The 17066-nt window shown below is 42.3% G+C and overlaps 1 protein-coding gene across 12 annotated transcripts in view; it reads left to right on the forward strand.

The window, feature by feature from the left end:
- ARID1B (AT-rich interaction domain 1B) overlaps window positions 1–17066 on the forward strand; it is a 405450-nt gene that overhangs the window by 381205 nt on the left and 7179 nt on the right. For 9 of the 12 annotated variants that reach the window (XM_056567064.1, XM_056567068.1, XM_056567066.1 and 6 more), the window contains 4 exons: window positions 88–241; window positions 7465–7581; window positions 11494–11587; window positions 15593–16376. In XM_056567064.1, the coding sequence (XP_056423039.1) occupies window positions 88–241; window positions 7465–7581; window positions 11494–11587; window positions 15593–16376 (1149 nt within the window). The remainder of the gene's footprint in view (window positions 1–87; window positions 242–7464; window positions 7582–11493; window positions 11588–15592; window positions 16377–17066) is intronic. The other 3 variants (XM_056567065.1, XM_056567070.1, XM_056567072.1) reach the window with 1 other exon arrangement.

The following is a 17066-nucleotide window of genomic DNA, read 5'->3' on the forward strand; positions in this document are numbered from 1 at the left end:
AAAAGGCTTTATGGACAATTGATATCTCGGTTTCAAGGTAAAAGTAAAATTGTTTAATTTGCACTTTTTCTTATTTTATTTTTTTAGTTTCTGGAAGCAGTGAGTCTTTCATGCCCCCTGGCCAAATGCCTAACAGCGGTATGCCGGATATCTACAACCAGACTCCATCTGGAGTGATGTCCAATATAGGGATGAATCAGCGACAGCAATTTCCTTATGGACCTGGAAGCTATGATAGAAGGTAAGTACATTTTAAAGTCAGCAGATTAGACAATTTCTCCCATAGTATAGTATGTGTTGTATAACAAAACATAAAAAATACAACCTTTAATCTGCCTGCAAAAAGTTTAGGGCTGTGTTTTTTATTTTATTTGCTAAAATGGTGAATATAGAGAAGAATTTTAATTTTAGAAGACTATATAATGGTGAATCACATTAACTATACTCTAGCACTATGATCAATGACAAGATTGAAAGCAGAGTGTATTAGTGAAAAAGTGATGATTTATGTGTGAAAGAATTTTCTTCTGAAATTACTGACTCCATTGGCTGTATTGGCGTGCTGGCGATTTTGTAGCTTACATGGGCACTGTCAGGAACAAAAACATTTTATATGTTGTTACTGATGAAAATTAAAGACCTTTTGTATATGGTTGTAAAAAATGTTTTGAATAATTAATAAAGAAAACTGCTCCTAAAAATACCACCACTAGGGGTCCTCATACCTACTGGGACACTAACCAGTCCTGCAGCAGCGTCAGGCTTTCCATGATTCATGGACAAGAGATGACTCTTGGACAAGGCTGCATGAGCAGGCACACTAATCACCTCCCATCACCACAAAGGAGGGACACGGCCACCTTCCCCTGAGAGGATTTCTAACACTGTGAGCAAAGGAAAAGAGGTATTTGTATAATACATATAGGTGATAGAGGCATAAAAATTACATGTACATGGTCAGGATTAGGTACTGAGTAACATATCCTTTCTTTTTGTGTGTGTGTGTGTGTGTGTGTGTGTGTGTATCTGACAGGTACACTTTAAGACGTTAGAAATCTGATGTTAAATAGCAAAAAACAAACAAACCACGAGAAGAAGCTTTATGGCTGATAATTATGAAGTGAAGGGATAGTGTGATTTGTTCAGGATACTGACGGACTGGCGTATGGAGTTTTATAAGCAATGCAATGATCTGTGGGAACAAAGTATGCAAAGGCTAGGTTCACACTTAGGAAGCTCTAGATGTAAAAATTCCACCCAGATGTTCCGAGTATGGCCAGCACCGACTAAATCAGTTGCCGCTTGGACCGCGCAGACATTGCCATCCTCATACTTGGCAAGGTCTGCAGCACAGATTCCACTCTTAGATCATGATAATTCTTTTGACAGCAGAATTTAATCTGTGAAATATCCGCTGCTGAAATTCCTTAGCGTGCACTAAAATTTCCACCTAAAATTCCTAAGTGGAATTTTAGATGGAAATTCCGTAGTGTGAACCCAGCCTAACTCTTCTCCAAAAGGAGCAAAGCTTACTCCTCATTGCTACCTACTGGATGTAGCAATTCCTTCAAATCAATAGGTTGCAGTGAGGAGCTGGCTTTTCTCCTTCTAGAGCAGGGGTCTACAACCCTTTAAGGCAAAAAGAGCCACTTGGACCCGTTTCTGAAGGAAAAAAAAAACTGTGAGCCGCAAAACCATTGCGACATTTAAAACAAATAAAACACTGCATATATTGTTTCTTACCTTAATGCTATATATACAGGATCGTGCAGTCAGCTGTCAATCTGAAGAAAAAAAGGATTTTCACTCAACAATGTGAAATTCAGAAATGTTTCCTTTCTTGCCTTTATCCATGGCTGGCCTACAGGGGTCCAAAACAGGGATGTAATTAGAAATCAGAGGGCCCCATAGCAAAATTTGCTATGCCCAATAATCAATGCCCCAAAATGCCATAGAAAATTAATCAGGGCCTCAGTGTACCATTAATCATAATTTTTTTGGGCCCGGGCCTGGGGTGGGCTTTTTTTGGTCCCAGGCCTCGGGTGGGCTTTTATTGGGCCCAGGCCTAGGGTGGGCTTTTTTTGGGCCCAGGCCTAAGGTGGGCTTTTTTTTGGGGTGGGCTGGGGAGAGGGGGTTAATGCACTGGGGAGAGGGGGGTTAATGCTGCCGCGGCATGAGGGGTTAACGCTACCGCTGCCATGGGGTGGGGGTAACTTAACCCCTCACCCCATGGCAGCGGTAGCGTTAACCCCTCACCCCGCAGCAGCATTAACGCTGCCGCGGGGTGAGGGGTTAACGCCCCGCTGTCAAGTGAGTAATGTACTTTACATACTCACCAGCTCCTCGCGTGGCATCTTCCTCTCCCGGCGGCGCTCCTCGACTGAGGTGCAGGCCGGCGACATCACTGTCATGTGACGTTACATTGTCACATGACAGTGAGGATCCGCGCGACCCCGGAAGAAGAGACTCTGCTCCGATGGCACCAGGGCAGGTAAGTAAACCCTGTAGTCCGATGCCGTGACGGCGGCTCACGGGCTCAGATCATTCCGGGACACTGCATTGTCCCGGAATGAGGGTGACCGGGACCCGGGACAGACTCACAGAGACGCGGCAAAGGTGTAAAAGAGCCACATACGGCTCCGGAGCCGCGGGTTGCCGACCCCTGTTCTAGAGGAAAGTTGCTTTCCATATTTTTTCCAATGGAGCTTTGCATAGAGATACACTACAGTGCCTTGCAAAAGTATTCACCCCCCCCCCCCCCTTGAATTTTTTCATGTTTTGGTACATTACATCATTACAGTTCAATGTTTTTTTCATCTGAATTTTATGTGATGGGTCAGAAAACAATAGTCTAAGTTGAAGTGAAATGAGAAAAATATACTAATTGCAAGAAAAAGTATGTGAAGCCTTTGAAATTATATGGATTTCTGCACAAATTGGTCATAAAATGTCACAACAATAGACAATCACAGTCTGCTTAAACTAATAACACACAACTAATTAAATCTTACCATGTTTTTATTGACACCATGTAAACATTCACAGTGCAGCTTTGGCAGCAATACCTTCAACAAAACGTTTCCTGTAGTTGCAGATCAGACGTGCACAACGGTCAGGAGTAATTTTTGACCATTCCTCTTTACAGAACAGTTTCAGTTCAGCAATATTTTTGGAATGTCTGGTGTGAATCGCTTTCTTGAGGTCATGCCACATCATCTCAATTGGGTTGAGGTCAGGACTCTGACTGGGCCAATCCAGAAGGCGTATTTTCTTTTTAAACCATTCTGTTGTTGATTTGCTTCTATGCTTTGGGTTGCTGTCCTGTTGCAACACCCATCTTCTGTTGAGCTTCAGCTGGAGGACAGATGGCCTTAAGTTCTCCTACAAAATGTCTTGATAAACTTGGAAATTCATTTTTCCTTCGATGATAGCAATCCGTCCAGGCCTTGACGCAGCAAAGCAGCCACAGCCATGATGCCCCCACCACCATACTTCACAGTTGGGATGAGGTCTTGATGTTGGTGTGCTGTGCCTCTTTTTCTCCACACATTGTGTTGTGTGTTTCTTCCAAACAACTAAACTTTGGTTTCATCTGTCCACAGAATATTTTGCCAGTACTGCTGTGGAACATCCGGATGCTCTTGTGCAAACTGTAAATGTGCAGCAATGTTTTTTTTGGACAGCAGTGGCTTCCTATGTGGTATCCTCCCATGAAATCCATTCTTGTTTAGTGTTTTACGTATCGTAGATTCGCTAACAGGGATGCTAGCATATGCCATAGACTTTTGGAAGTCTTTAGCAGACACTCTGTGATTCTTCTTAACCTCATTGAGCAGTCTGCGAGTCTCTTGCAGTCTTGTTTACAGGATGGCCACTCCTAGGGAGAGTAGCAACAGTGCTGAATTTTCTCCATTTATAGACAATTTGTCTTACCGTGGACTGATGAACAGCAAGGCTTTTGCAGATACTTTTATAACCCTTAATAGCTTTATGTAAGTCAACAATTCTTAATCGTAGGTCTTCTGAGAGCTCTTTTGTGTGAGGCATCACTCACATCAGGCAATGCTTCTTGTGAAAAGCAAACCCAGAACTAGTGGGTGTTTTTTTTTCTTCTTTTTTTTATACACGGCAGGGCAGCTGTAACCAACACCTCCAATCTCATCTCATTGATTGGACTCCAGTTGGATAAGACCTCACTCCAATTAGCTCTTGGAAATGTCCTTAGTCTAGGGGCTCACATGCTTTTTCCACCTGCCCTGTGAATGTTTACATGGTGTGTTCAATAAAAACATGGCAAGATTGAATTCTTTGTGTGTTATTAGTTTAAGCAGACTGTGATTGTCTATTGTTGTGGCTTAGATGAAGATCAGATCACATTTTATGACCAATTTGTGCAGAACTCTATATAATTCCAAAGGGTTAACATACTTTTTCTCGCAACTGTATAAATAAAACTATTGTTTAGAAATAGAAAATTGGCACTCCCTTTGTTAGGAAGCCCATAAAAAGCTCTGGTGCAACCAATTACCTTCAGAAGTCACATAATTAGTGAAATTATGTCCACCTGTGTGCAATCTAAGTGTCACATGATCTGTCATTACATATACACACCTTTTTTTGAAAGGCCCCAGAGGCTACAACACCTAAGCAAGAGGCATCAGTAACCAAACACTGCCATAAAGACCACCAAGGAACTCTCCAAACAAGTAAGGGACAATGTTGTTGAGAAGTAAAAGTCAGGGTTAGGTTATAAAAAAAAATATCCGAGTCTTTGAGCCCCAGGAGCACCATCAAATCTATCAAAACCAAATGGTAAGAACACGGCACAACAGCAAACCTGCCAAGAGACAGCCACTACCAAAACTCACAGACTTGGCAAGGAGGGCATTAATCAGAGAGGCAGCACAGAGACCTAAGGTAATCGTGGAGGAGCTGCAGAGTTCCACAGCAGAGACTGGAGTATGTGTACATAGGACGACAATAAGCCGTATGCTCCATAGAGTTGGGCTTTATGGCAGAGTGGCCAGAAGAAAGCCATTACTTTCAGCTAAAAACAAAAAGGCATGTGGGAGACTCCCAAAATGCATGGAGGAAGGTGCTATGGTCTGATGAGACTAAAATTTAACTTTTCGTCCATCAAAGAAAACGCTATGTCTGGCGCAAACCGAACATCACATCACCCAAAGAACACCATGTTTTTCAGCAGCCGGGACTGGGAAACTGGTCAGAGTTGAGGGAAAGATGGATGGTGCTAAATCCAGGGATATTCTTGAACAAAACCTGTACCACTCTGTGCATGATTTGAGGCTAGGACGGAAATTCACCTTCCAGCAGGACAATGACCCCAAACACACTGCTAAAGCAACACTTGAGTGGTTTAAGAGGAAACATTTAAATGTGTTGAAATGGCCTAGTCAAAGCCCAGATCTCAATCCAATCGAAAATCTGTGGTCAGACTTAAAGGGGTATTCCGGGCAAAAACATCTTATCCCCTATCAAATGGATAGGGGATAAGATGTCTGATCGCGGGGGGCCCGCTGCTGAGACCCCCCGTGATCGCCCTGCGGCAGCCCTATTCTATGCGTAGCTGCGTCTGAAGTTTCGGAAACCGCCCGGCTTCCGAGACGGGGACGTGACGTCACTCCACGCCCCCTCCATTTATTTCTATGGGAGGGGGCGTAATGGCCGCAACGCCCCCTCCCATAGACATAAATGGGGAGGGCGTGGCGTCATGTCAATGTCTCTGAAGCCCAGAGGTTTCCGAAACTTCAGACGCAGCTATGCATAGAATGCGGGCTGCTGCAGGGAGATCGCGAGGGGGTCCCAGCTGAGGGCCACCTGCGATCAGACATCTTATCCCCTATCCTTTCAATAGGGGATAAGATGTTTTTGCCCGGAATACCCCTTTAAAGATTGCTGTTCATAGGTGCAAACCATCCAACATGAAGGCTGGAGCAGTTTTGTAAGGAGGAATGGGCAAAAATCCAATGTGGCGAGCTCATAGATGCTTATCCAAAGCGACTTGGAGCTTTGATTGCCGCAAAAGGTGGCTCTACAAAATATTGACTTTAAAAATCAAGGGGAGTGAATGCTTTTGCAAGGCACTGTGTACCTCTTTACTTAGCCAACTAGTACCCTGCTCAGTACTGATCAGGAGCAAGAAGCTTAAAGTAGTTGTGTACAGATACATTCCCAGTCCTGTTGAGTGGCCAAGCATTGATTTGAAGGTATGCTACCTTCAATAGGCGGCACTGACAAGTAAGCTTTTCTCCTTCTGAATGACAAGCTCTTTCATAGCGCAGTAGAATATATTGGTGTTAAATGAGCAATGGGAAGTAAATAAAAACTAGTGTCAACCATAGTAACAAAAATAAGATTTCTGTGCATTGTAGGCTAGGTTTTTTTTTTTCTGCACTGTTCAGCTCCTTGCGCTCGGACATTCCCATACTCTTACTCTTTCCCATAAGTCTAGGTGCTGGCCAATTACAGTTTATTTGCACTGTGATTTTTATGAAACTATAAAAGGAAGCAATCAATTGGCAAACAGAGGTTAATTCTACTGGGCAGAACTTTTAATTAGAGGTAAATGTAGAAATTGGTAAATAGCAAAGGGGCATTTAAAGGTTATGTAGTGCTTCGGGGTAATATTTAACAGGATCTGGTATATTATCATATTTTATATTCATTTTAGAACATCACTTTAATTAAGGCAGTAAAATGCATTAACAACCTCTTTGGGATCACTATCCAGTGTAAGTATAGCTGCCCAAACTTGATTTACAGGGTATTTTCATGTGAACATTCACCTTTACCTATCCATAATATAAAACTCTAAGCAAGAGAATCAGAATAAAACTGATATTTAAAGTAAATTCAATGTGATCAAGGGCCCCAGGTTTTCTATTGAGGAATTTATTTTGGTCTTCTTTACAGGTAAAAGCAATCAGCTCTGTCTCTTGTCAGTGAACAAAAATTGTATTGAATATTACATACACATAGATATATACATACATTCTGGGGTACGCTATCATTGCAGTTTAGTACATTCATATATTCTACACTTTGTCAATAGATAATTATTCGTTTTTATGCATGTTGGATTTTTGGAGCCTTTGTGTTGTAGGAGTTTTATCTATATAGACAAATGTACCTTGCAGGTTCAATAGCCATTGATTTGCAAAAACACTTCATTGAATTAAAATAGCTTGAATGAAAGTCGAAACTGAAGGTCACTAGCTCTTAAAAGATTAAATAGGCATTCTCTTGCTTAATCCTCATATATTTTCCTGTAAAATGTTATAGATTTCAAACAGTGATACTTAAAACAAGAGTTGGCCCAGGAAACGTTTAGATTCGAAAGGAGCAGAAAAGTAGTGATATGGGAAAGTTGGAAGTGCATTGATGTGCTTATGTATGAATATTATATCTGCCTTTATTTTTCATAAAATGTTCCCGTTTTTGTAGGTCTGAATATGGCATGGGTGCTGAGGGCAGTATGGGTCCTCCGGGCCAAAACAACATGGGGGCTTCAAACAGTGATCCCAGCATGTATTCACCGAACCGGTATCCGGGACAGCAAAGGTGGGCAGTTTAGTGCTGCAAACCAAAGTATTCTCTTTCTTGTGTAGTCATCGCCCAACTATATGCTGAGAGCAACTATTGCTTTTGTGTTTTCTGCCATTTCAGACTGGGACAGGCTTACTGCCGTGTAGTTTTATGAAGGGGTTACTCAACAGCAGTTGTGATCATAGAGGATATTTTCCTAAATACCCACATACATTTCTGAAGGTATTATGATCATAGAGCATATTTTCCTATATGCTCACATTTTTTTTTTTATTTAACAAAACTTTAACAATACAGCTATACTGTGCACTAAACTAGTATTAGCTGAAATCCAGCCTAAAATAAACCATGACTGCACTTTTCAGTTCTTACTCATAAGTCAATTATTCAACAAGTGTAAATAATCTAATAACTCTTCTTTGAAGAGGTAAAGCTATTATGAATAATCTTGTTGTATGGATAAGACTTCTGCACATAGATTTTCAGGGACATTATTTGCCCTTCAATCATAATGAACTGTGCAGACTCAGTTAAAACTTTTATTTTATTACAGTATATATGTAGGCTGTAGGTTTTTCTACTTAACACAAAATCACAATGTATTCCTTTTCAATGGTCTAAAGAAAAATAGTGAGCTTCTGGAGAAGACCACCTTTTATTACATCAACAATGCATGAAAGGCTCATTTTATCAATAGATAGATTCAGACAAGTAGAGAGAGATGTTAAATGGGTGTGAAAAGTGAATATCCTATAGTTCAAAAAATGGAAAGTATAAAGAAATCTGAAGTGCAAAGACCTTCAGTTACTTATTCATAGAGAGAAAATGCTCATAAAATTCTTGGCTTTACTAGGCTTGATGGGGAACAGAGAACATTTCCACAAACAAGTCTCATTTGCTTTGTAAAAAAAAAAAAAATAGTGTAGAAATAAATTTCCAAGGTATAGGAGTGATGAGCCTTACGTTTAGCATCAAACTTGTCTATGTTATCATTGTTAAGTATTTCCCAGTTGAACCTGTACATTTTTACACATTACTTTTATTGACAGACACAGTAGGTTAATGCTTATATCACAGACCTTTAGACTCATTTACTTGGATTTGGCCTTGTTGCAGTTTCCTACTCTGCAGGTAGCTGGGGAGAGGTGCTGTACAGAAAAAAAAATGCAGCATTTAACCAGTGCTGTTTCCTCTTCATTAAAGGAGAAGTCCAGTCCTGAAAAACTTATCCCCTATCCTAAGGATAGGGGATAAGTTTCAGATCGCGGGGGTCCAACTGCTGGGGCCCCCCGCGATCTCCTGTACAGGCCCCGGCAGCCCGCAGGAAGGGGGCGTGTTGACCACTGCACGAAGCGTCGGCTGAAACGACCCCTCAATACAACTCTATGGCAGAGCCGGAGCGCTGCCTTCGGCAATCTCAGGCTCTGCCATAGCGCTGTATTGCTCTGCCATTGTGCGGTGGTCAACACACCCCCTTTTTGCGGGCTGCTGGGGCCCCAGTGGTCAGACCCCCCGCTATCTGAAACTTATCCCCTATCCTTAGGATAGGGGATACATTTTTCAGGACTGGACTACTCCTTTAAGTGATGTCTTATTCTTTTGCAATATAGGAATACCCTTCTAAATGAGCGTCGACTTTTTATCACCTGTTTGATGGACATTTTAGGTTTCGGCTTCTATGCTGTTAATTTTATGCTACCCAATGTCAGAAAAAAACCTTCAAAAACCATGGTAGACTTATATGGTTAAAAAAAAAATTTCTATCAATCTTGTAATATATATATATATATATATATATATATATATATGTATATATAGAGAGAGTGCAAATAATAAATCAATTGTAGTACAAAGGAAAAGAAAAATATATACGAAAAATGCAAGAGCAATGGTGCAATATTAGGAGATGCAATAAAGTGGTAGCAGCATTATAATCTATTGCAAATCAAGACTAAAGTGTCCTCCAATTGCATTGGAACCCGCAGCCTTAAAGAATGTATATAGCATCCAAATACCTGGAATGCAAAATGATGCAGACTCAATACAAATAGTAATCACAACATAAAGCTCCCCTCTGCAAAGTAACACACCGGATCCTCCATCAATTACCTGTGCCAAATACCAGTAACCACCCTAATGCACAGTTCACGTTCGCTTGGTCACAGGGTATGATGTTAATTTTCATATTAAACCTTTGACTGTGGATCTCCATTTTCAGATACTAAACTCTGAAATGCCTGAATAGATGTAGGATTACAAAATGATACTGTTTGCAACCTCCATGTGGAAACACATAGGAACTGACTGTGTACAATTTTACTGCTGAGTTCAATTGTAAACCCTCATGCACATTCCATCAATAATATCAGGATTGTCGGACAGTTTAATGCAGTGTTTTCCAAACTTTTCCACCTTGTAGCACCCCTCTGATGTTTTTTTTTTTTCAACCCCTACCAATTAATTTTCTACAAAAATGGCTTAAAAGAAGCAAAGCACAATACCTCTATATTTCAGTTAGCTACGTAGATTACAGGGCTGTAAACTCCAAAACTCATTTATGCAGTACCTGCCAGACAAACATCTTAGTGTCTGCACATTTTAAGCACCCTCCTTGCCTTTTCCCCACCTATAGGTTCCCAAACAATGATAGTTTCACCCAGTAAAGTGGGGAGGGTTATGTCGGTTGGGGAGCAGTAAGTTTGCCCCATTAGGTAGATAGGTTGCTCCAAATCTTAAAATATGTCAGGGCACCCATGCAAAACCTTAGGTGTCTAGTTACCATCTTGCTCCCCTGACTGACCGGCACCCCAGTTTGGAACCACTGGTCTCATGTATAGCGACCTACTGGTGCTCTCTTGACAGCAGATTTTTGGGGAGAAAGGATCAAAATGTTAAGTTTCAATATGGCCTATATTTTGGTTCCACATGCACCACAATACATACATGCTCACCTGATGACACTTTTCCCTTCCCAAAGACTTGCGTTAAGAGAGATTGCGGTCAACCAACAGTTATCTGTTTTATATGACCTGCCTTGAAAGCCCAATGCAGTAAGGTCCCTCTGATGGCGGGGTAAGGTAGCTAGAATAGACCCCTACAATGATATTGATAAAAAACATACATTTTAAAGTAATTTCGACAGCATTTATGATATTAAATGCAAACTTATAACTAATAAAATGTTGATTTTCTCCCTGGGCTTAAGTGTCAACTAAGGCAGGGAGGGGGACACAGGTGCAAGTGAAGCTGTGGCACTTAAGCAGCTCTGCCCCATCTCCTTGACACTTGAGCCCAGGAATCAAATCATATAAGTTGTGGCAAACCTATCAACACTAGCAAAAGTATGATTGATATTTTCATTCTGACATCTTTCTAACTGTGTCTCCAGCTCATATTGTAAATATGAGTGGACGGATTCCTTTTAAGGTTTGCTTTATTTACTCCTCCTCCTATAGACATGACTGGAGGGGGTGTGGCATAACGTCACGTCTCCCGCCGCAGGAACCCAGCATCCTAAACATACTGTTTAGAATGCCGGATGCTGCACAGAGAACGTGGGGAGTCCCAGGATAGGGGCATCGTATCCCCTTTGGAGAGGGGATAAAATGTCTAGGGGCAGAGTACCCCTTTAAATATTGTTTTAATTTTTTTAATCTAAATGTAAGTCCATATGTGTGACCAGAACAAAGTATACAGACAATGGCCCTGAGTGGTTATTCTGTCTGATTTGCCCATAGTAACCAATCAGAGCTCAGCTTTCATTTTACCAGAGCAATTTAAGAAATGTGATTGGTTGCTATGGGCAGATCAGACAGGTTTTGTCTGACAGATTGATAAGCCTGGTCCCTTTGTTTTGAGTCTCCTCTTTGAACTCAGTAAAAATATTATTTAATAAATTAATCATCATTTTATTACTTTGTTTTATAGGCATGAAGCATATGGTCAGCAATATGCAGGGCAAGGACCCCCTTCTGGGCAACCACCTTATGGGGGGCATCAGCCAGGAATGTATCCACAACAGGTAAGGTTACTCTAATAGTAAATGGTCAGTTTAAAGTTTTTATACAGTTTTTTTATACAGTTTTTATACAATTTTTTCCTTTTTCCAAATATAAGTTTTTAGCATGACAAATGTCTAATTGTACAATAGCATTTCCTATGTTGTGTGCAAGATCTGAGCTGCTTTGTGTATGAGCTGGCTTCAGGCAAACTCATCAATATGTGGGATTAGGACAAACTAGGGATCACACATTAAAACAGTGGTCCCCTACCAGTGACTTAAGAGCCGCATTTGGCCTACAACCCAATGCTGTGTGTGCTGACATAGGAATCTTGGTCTTAGTTCACACTGCGTAAAATGCCCAGATGTATGTTACTTTAAGCATGAATATTCGTCCATAACCGGCCAAAAAAAGCTATATTATTTTTGTAGCCATCATTTTGTCGATTTAGGCCAAAAAAGCACTCTTAAAATAACATTTGTCGGGAAATTGCATAGTTTGAACTTAGAGTATAAAAAAATCTAAGAAAAGACATAATTAGAACTTCTGTATCCTGCATGGATTCTTTTAGATACATTTCATAGATCCATTTGTATGAAAAGAAAGATCAACTGAACAAAGAACAATGGGGGGAATTAACTAATTCTTAGATGAAAAGTTTTAAAATGTGCCAGGTTTATCAAGGTGACCCGGGCTGTTTAATAAATTTAACACATTGGTAGACTGTGGAGTCTAAATTTAGACCAACTATTAGTTGGCTTAGGCCCCTTTCACACTACCGTTATCACACAGTAGTGTGACGGTCGCCGGGGCTGCCGGGGAAAATAGCGGGAGAAAATATACAGCTTGCGGCGTCTTTTTCTCCCATTATTCCCGCTTAAAAACAGCAACGTGCGATGGACCTCATTGGCCATAATGGGGTCCATCAGGACTTGCTGTTGCCCATTGCGCCCCTTCAAAATGACTGCCATCAAACTTGGGGGGGGGGGGGATAGTGAGTTTGACGGCCGTTCTTGACGGGGTGCAGCAGCAGTGTAAAAGAAGCATTACTCATCATCAGAATTGTGTGCCAAAACTATGCTGTCCTTTTTAGAGCATAACACACTTTTTTTTGTGCAGGATGGGGCAATAATAAATCTGCCCCACTATGTATATACAGAAATAACAATGGGACATAATGTAATTGAAGCGTGAAAGAGAGCCGTTTGGGGTTTGGTGTTAATTTAGTATTCAGTAATGATATGGAACAATTTACTTTATGTACACACTAGCTGAGTACCCGGCGTTGCCGGCGATCCTTGTTGTGAAGGAAAATCAACAGAGGAAGCTTTTGACGTCATATCCCAACCCCATATCCCGACCTCCTATCCCGACCTCCTATCCCGACCTCCTATCCCGACCTCCTATCCCGACCTCCTATCCCCGACCTCCTATCCCGACCTCCTACCCGGTCCTCCTATCCCGTCCTCATATCTCGTTCTCCTATCCTGTCCTCATATCTCGACCTCCTATCCAGTCGTCATATCCCGACCCGTAATATGTGTACCAGGTATTGAAATATCTCCAGCCGTACAGAAGTTATGTTGGAACATATGTTTCCCATTGATTTGCATGGGACTTTAAACAAAAATCCCGACCCTCACAAATGGGGGTAGTTAAGGGTTAAATTAACTATCCTATATTTTAAGTGGACTTATAAGTAACATGACCAAGTATTATCGAAATACCGTATTTATCGGCGTATAACACGCACTTTTTAGGCAAAAATTTTTTAGCCTAAAGTCTATGTGCGTGTTATACGCCGATACACCCCAGGAAAGGCAGGCGGAGAGAGGCCGTTGCTGCCCGCTTCTCTCCCCCTGCCTTTCCTGGGGTCTAGAGCGCTGCTGCCGGCCATTCTCTCCCCCTGGCTATCGGCGCCGCTGCCCGTTCTGTCCCCCTGACTATCGGTGCCGGCGCCCCATTGCCAGCGCCTATAGCGAGGGGGAGAGAAGCGGCGCCGACAGCCAGGGGGAGAGAAAGGGCAGCGGCACCCATTGCCGGCGCCGCTGCCCCGTTGCCTCCCCCCATCCCCGGTGGCATAATTACCTGGGTCGGGTTCGCGCTGCTGCAGGCCTCTGGCATGCGTCCCCGGCGTCATTGCTATGCGCTGCGTGGCGCATGACGTCAGTGCGCCGCGCCGTGCATAGCAACGACGCAGGGGACGCGCGCCGGAGGCCTGCAGCAGCGCGGACCCGACCCAGATAATTATGCCACCGGGGATGGGGGGAGGCAACGGGGCAGCAGCGCTGGCAATGGGTGCCGCTGCCCCTTCTCTCCCCCTGGCTATCGGGGGAGAGAAGGGCCGGCAGCAGGGCTCTAGACCCCAGGAAAGGCAGGGGGAGAGAAGCGGGCAGCGACGGCCTCTCTCCCCCTGCCTTTCCTGGGGGTGTATCGGGGTATACACGCGCACACACGCACCCTCATTTTACCATGGATATTTGGGTAAAAAACTTTTTTTACCCAAATATCCTTGGTAAAATGAGGGTGCGTGTTATAGGCCGGTGCGTGGTATACCCCGATAAATAGGGTATCTCCAGCCGTTTGGAAGTTATGCAGTAACATATATTTCCCATAGACTTGTATGGGACTTTATACAAAAACCCCAACCCTGGCAAATGGGGGCGAGGAGGGTTAAATCACCTTTCCTACGTTTGTTTTTGACATATAAGTAACGTGTGCCAAATTTCATGTTAATATCTTTAGCCGTTTGGACGTGATGCTGGAACATGCATACGCACTCACACACACATATTGAGTTTTATATATATAGATAGATAGACAGATACATCTTTAGATTGTCTAGTCTGAGTTTACACTGCCTATTAATTTGCTTACTTTTGACCAACATTTTGGCACAATTTTTGGTGTGCAGAGTTGCATATGAGCTATGTCCCTTTACAACTAAGTAGTGCTAAGCCACAAGGAAAACTTAAAGGGGTACTCCGCCCCCAGCATCTTCTCCCCTGGGAGAAGATGTCAGATCGCCGGGGTCTCGCTGCTGGGAACCCCTGGGATCATTACTGCACAAGGCACACTCGCTCTGTGCATAATGACAGGGGCTGGAGCATCGTTACGTCATGGCTCCGCCCCTCGTGATGTCACGGCCCGCCCCCTCAATACAAGTCTATGGGAGGGGGCGTGGCACCCATCACGCCCCCTCCCATAGACTTGCATTAAGGGGACGGGCCGTGTTGTCACGAGGGGCAGAGCCATGATGTCACGATGATCCGGCCCCTGTATCGCCCGTCATTACACACAGAGCGAGTGTGCTCTGTGCAGTAACGATAGCGGGGTGCCGCAGCAGAGATCCGGGGGGTCCCCAGCAGTGAGACCCTGGCGATCTGACATCTTATCCCCTCTCCTTTGGATAGGGGATAAGATGTCTAGGGGCGGAGTACCCCTTTAAGTGTTTAAAACATATAATATATGCAGTGCAAGGCCTGTACACAAAAAATCTGGTGCATATGCAATAGTAAATTTGTCCCAATGTATACTGTAGTATTTATCTGGACTATATTCTGCAACAGAAAAAGATCAAGGGTTGATATGGTAAAATGTTTTACTGCGAGTGTTAAGTTTGCTTGCTGACAGCACAAAGCATTAAATAAATCAAATAAGGGCTTGAATTTATCCAAAATATTAACCAGACATAACAAAACAGTGAGGAAAATAGTGAAGAATATCATGACAAACTTGGTTCTAATGGAGCATTCCAATGATTCCTACTATCTCTCTTTCTAAAGCTGTTTGGGGTTTCTAAGTGTGTGGCCTTTACAAAAGTAAAAACTCTTTGATTTATCCATTGAAAAAAGCATAGAAAGCTAGTAGACATTGATGGGATTTGCCAGAATGTTGCCACATAAACATACAGTATATCGCTATGAATGTTATCATTTTCACTTTTCCTCTATTTGCTTTGTTGGTGTTAGTACTATTAAGTATTTTGTGTTATTTATACATAAATGTCTTTTTTGTATTTGCAGAATTACAAACGTCATATGGATGGCATGTATGGTCCACCATCAAAGAGGCATGAAGGAGATCTGTATAATATGCAGTACAGTAGTCAACAGCAGGATGTGTATAATCAGTATAGCAACACTTACTCTGGACCTGACAGAAGACCCATGCAAGGCCAGTATCCTTATCCTTATAACAGAGAACGTATGCAAGGTCCAGGGCAAATACAACAACATGCCATGGGACCACAGATAATGGGTGGTCCCATGCAGCCATCTTCCAATGATAGCCCTCAACAAAGCATGTGGACATCCCGTAATGATATCACGTACCCATACCCAGGAAGACAAGGCCCTGGAGGCACTCAACAGCCGGGAACATATCCAGCTATGAACCGTTCTGATGACATAATAGGACCTGAGCAAAGAATGAATCATGAGGGACAGTGGCCGCCCCATGGAAACCAACGTCAACCCTCTTATATGTCTCCATCTGGAGCCATGCAACCAATTACTAGAGCGCCACCTTCTTCTTACCAGACTCCACCTTCTATGCCAAACCACATTTCAAGGGCTCCCAGTCCTGCTTCATTTCAGCGATCGCTAGAAAACCGCTTGTCGCCAAGCAAGTCTCCTTTTATGCCATCTATCAAAATGCAGAAAGTCATGCCCACAGTCCCTCCAACACAAAGCTCTGGGCTTTCTTCTCAGCCTCATATCAGACGAGAAATAACCTTCTCGCCAGGTTCAGTAGAAGCTACACAACCAGTCTTGAAGTCAAGGAGAAAGATAACCTCAAAAGACATAGGTAAGTCTAGAAGTTTTAAAATTGTATTTAACCCCTTAAGGACTCAGGGTTTTTGCACTTTCGTTCTTTCCTCATTACCTTTTAAAAATCCTAACCCTTTGAATTTTGGGGGCTTCCGTTTCTATGCAGTACATTTGTAGGTAAAAATGACACCTTATCTTTATTCTGTAGGTCCATACAAAATGATACCCTACTTATATAGGTTTGATTTTGTCGTACTTCTGGAAAAAATCATAATGCAGGAAAATTAATACGTTTAAAAATGTCCTGTTCTGCACCTATAACTTTTTTATTTTTCCGCATACGGGGCGGTATGAGGGCTCATATTTTGCGCTGTGATCTGACGTTTTTATCGATACAATTTTTTTTTTTTTGATCGGATCTTTTGATCGCTTTTTAGTAATTTTTTTATGGTATAAAAAGTGACCAAAAGAACGCTATTTTGTACTTTGAAATTTCTTTGCGCATACGCCACTGACCATGCGGTTTAATTAACAATATATTTTTATAGTTCGGACATTTACACACGCAGCAATACCACATATGTTTATTAAAAAAAAAAATTTTTTACACTTTTTTTTTTAAATGGGAAAAGAGGGGTGATTCAGACTTTTATTAGGGAAGGGGTTAAATCACATTTATTAACTCTTTTTTTACACTTTTTTTTGCAATGATATAGCCTCCATAGGG

The sequence above is a fragment of the Hyla sarda genome, chromosome 3 (genome assembly GCF_029499605.1).
Source record: "Hyla sarda isolate aHylSar1 chromosome 3, aHylSar1.hap1, whole genome shotgun sequence".
NCBI classification, from domain to species: domain Eukaryota; kingdom Metazoa; phylum Chordata; class Amphibia; order Anura; family Hylidae; genus Hyla; species Hyla sarda.